The 1,027-nt window shown below is 34.1% G+C and overlaps 1 protein-coding gene across 1 annotated transcript in view; it reads left to right on the top strand.

Moving 5' to 3' along the window:
* Nucleotides 1-1,027, top strand: part of Acbd3 (acyl-CoA binding domain containing 3) — a 26,174-nt gene that overhangs the window by 7,243 nt on the left and 17,904 nt on the right. Inside the window, exons 2-3 of the mRNA XM_031379369.1 lie at nt 1-141; nt 888-1,026. The exon at nt 1-141 is cut by the window's left edge and continues 1 nt beyond it. Coding sequence (XP_031235229.1) covers nt 1-141; nt 888-1,026 — 280 coding nt within the window. The remainder of the gene's footprint in view (nt 142-887; nt 1,027) is intronic.

The following is a 1,027-nucleotide window of genomic DNA, read 5'->3' on the forward strand; positions in this document are numbered from 1 at the left end:
AAAAGATGGCAAAGCCTTTCATCCAACTTATGAAGAAAAACTGAAGTTCGTGGCACTGCATAAGCAAGTTCTTTTGGGCCCATATAACCCAGACACTTCCCCTGAGGTTGGATTCTTTGATGTGTTGGGGAATGATAGGAGGTAACTGTGTTTTCTTATTTAGGTACTTAATAATTATGTTAGAAAGAAGTATAATGTATATTGCTGAAGGTGTAAGTAGTTAACTTCTTAACTTAGCATAACAACTGAAACATTGATTTTGCTCATAGATTCTAAATCCTGTTGTAGAAGAAGTTTACTTATCTAGCATAAGACAAGTACAATTTCATATGACTCTTTCAAAGTAATATTAAAAGCAGTCATAAAACATGTGCTACTGGGCCTGGAGATCTGGCACCAGCTACTCTTCCATGGGACCTGGGTTTGATTCTCAACAACCCCAACCATCTATAATTCTAGTCTCAGAATAAATGATGCGCTCTTGTGTTCTCCAATGCGCAGATAAACATGGAGGCAAAACACTCATAAACATAAAACTAAATAAAAAATAAAATGCATACTATTGATTTCCTTATTGAAACATACAGAATTTTGCCAGAAAATAGAATATTTTTGTTCAGTTCAGGTTAAAAAGTAAAGAAAATAAAATATGGATTGCTTTTTAACAAGTATGAATAAACAAAATGCACTTACATTTTGACTTGTTTATGGCATCTTATTTAACCTATCAATGTAGATTTGTTGAAACTTGGAGTTTTGAACTTTTTGCTTCTAGTAAAAACATAGTTCATTTTAATTGTAATTGAGTTTTTCATATGTAGATTTAATTAAATAAGATTCTCCTTCTGCTATTCGAAGAAGGTAACTGTTCTTTTTATTCTCTGCAGGAGAGAGTGGGCAGCTCTGGGAAACATGTCCAAAGAGGATGCCATGGTAGAGTTTGTGAAGCTTCTAAATAGGTGTTGTCCTCTCCTCTCAGCATATGTCGCATCCCACAGAATAGAGAAGGAAGAAGAAGAAAAGAGAA

The sequence above is a fragment of the Mastomys coucha genome, unplaced genomic scaffold (genome assembly GCF_008632895.1).
Source record: "Mastomys coucha isolate ucsf_1 unplaced genomic scaffold, UCSF_Mcou_1 pScaffold1, whole genome shotgun sequence".
In the NCBI taxonomy this organism is placed as follows: Eukaryota; Metazoa; Chordata; class Mammalia; order Rodentia; family Muridae; genus Mastomys; species Mastomys coucha.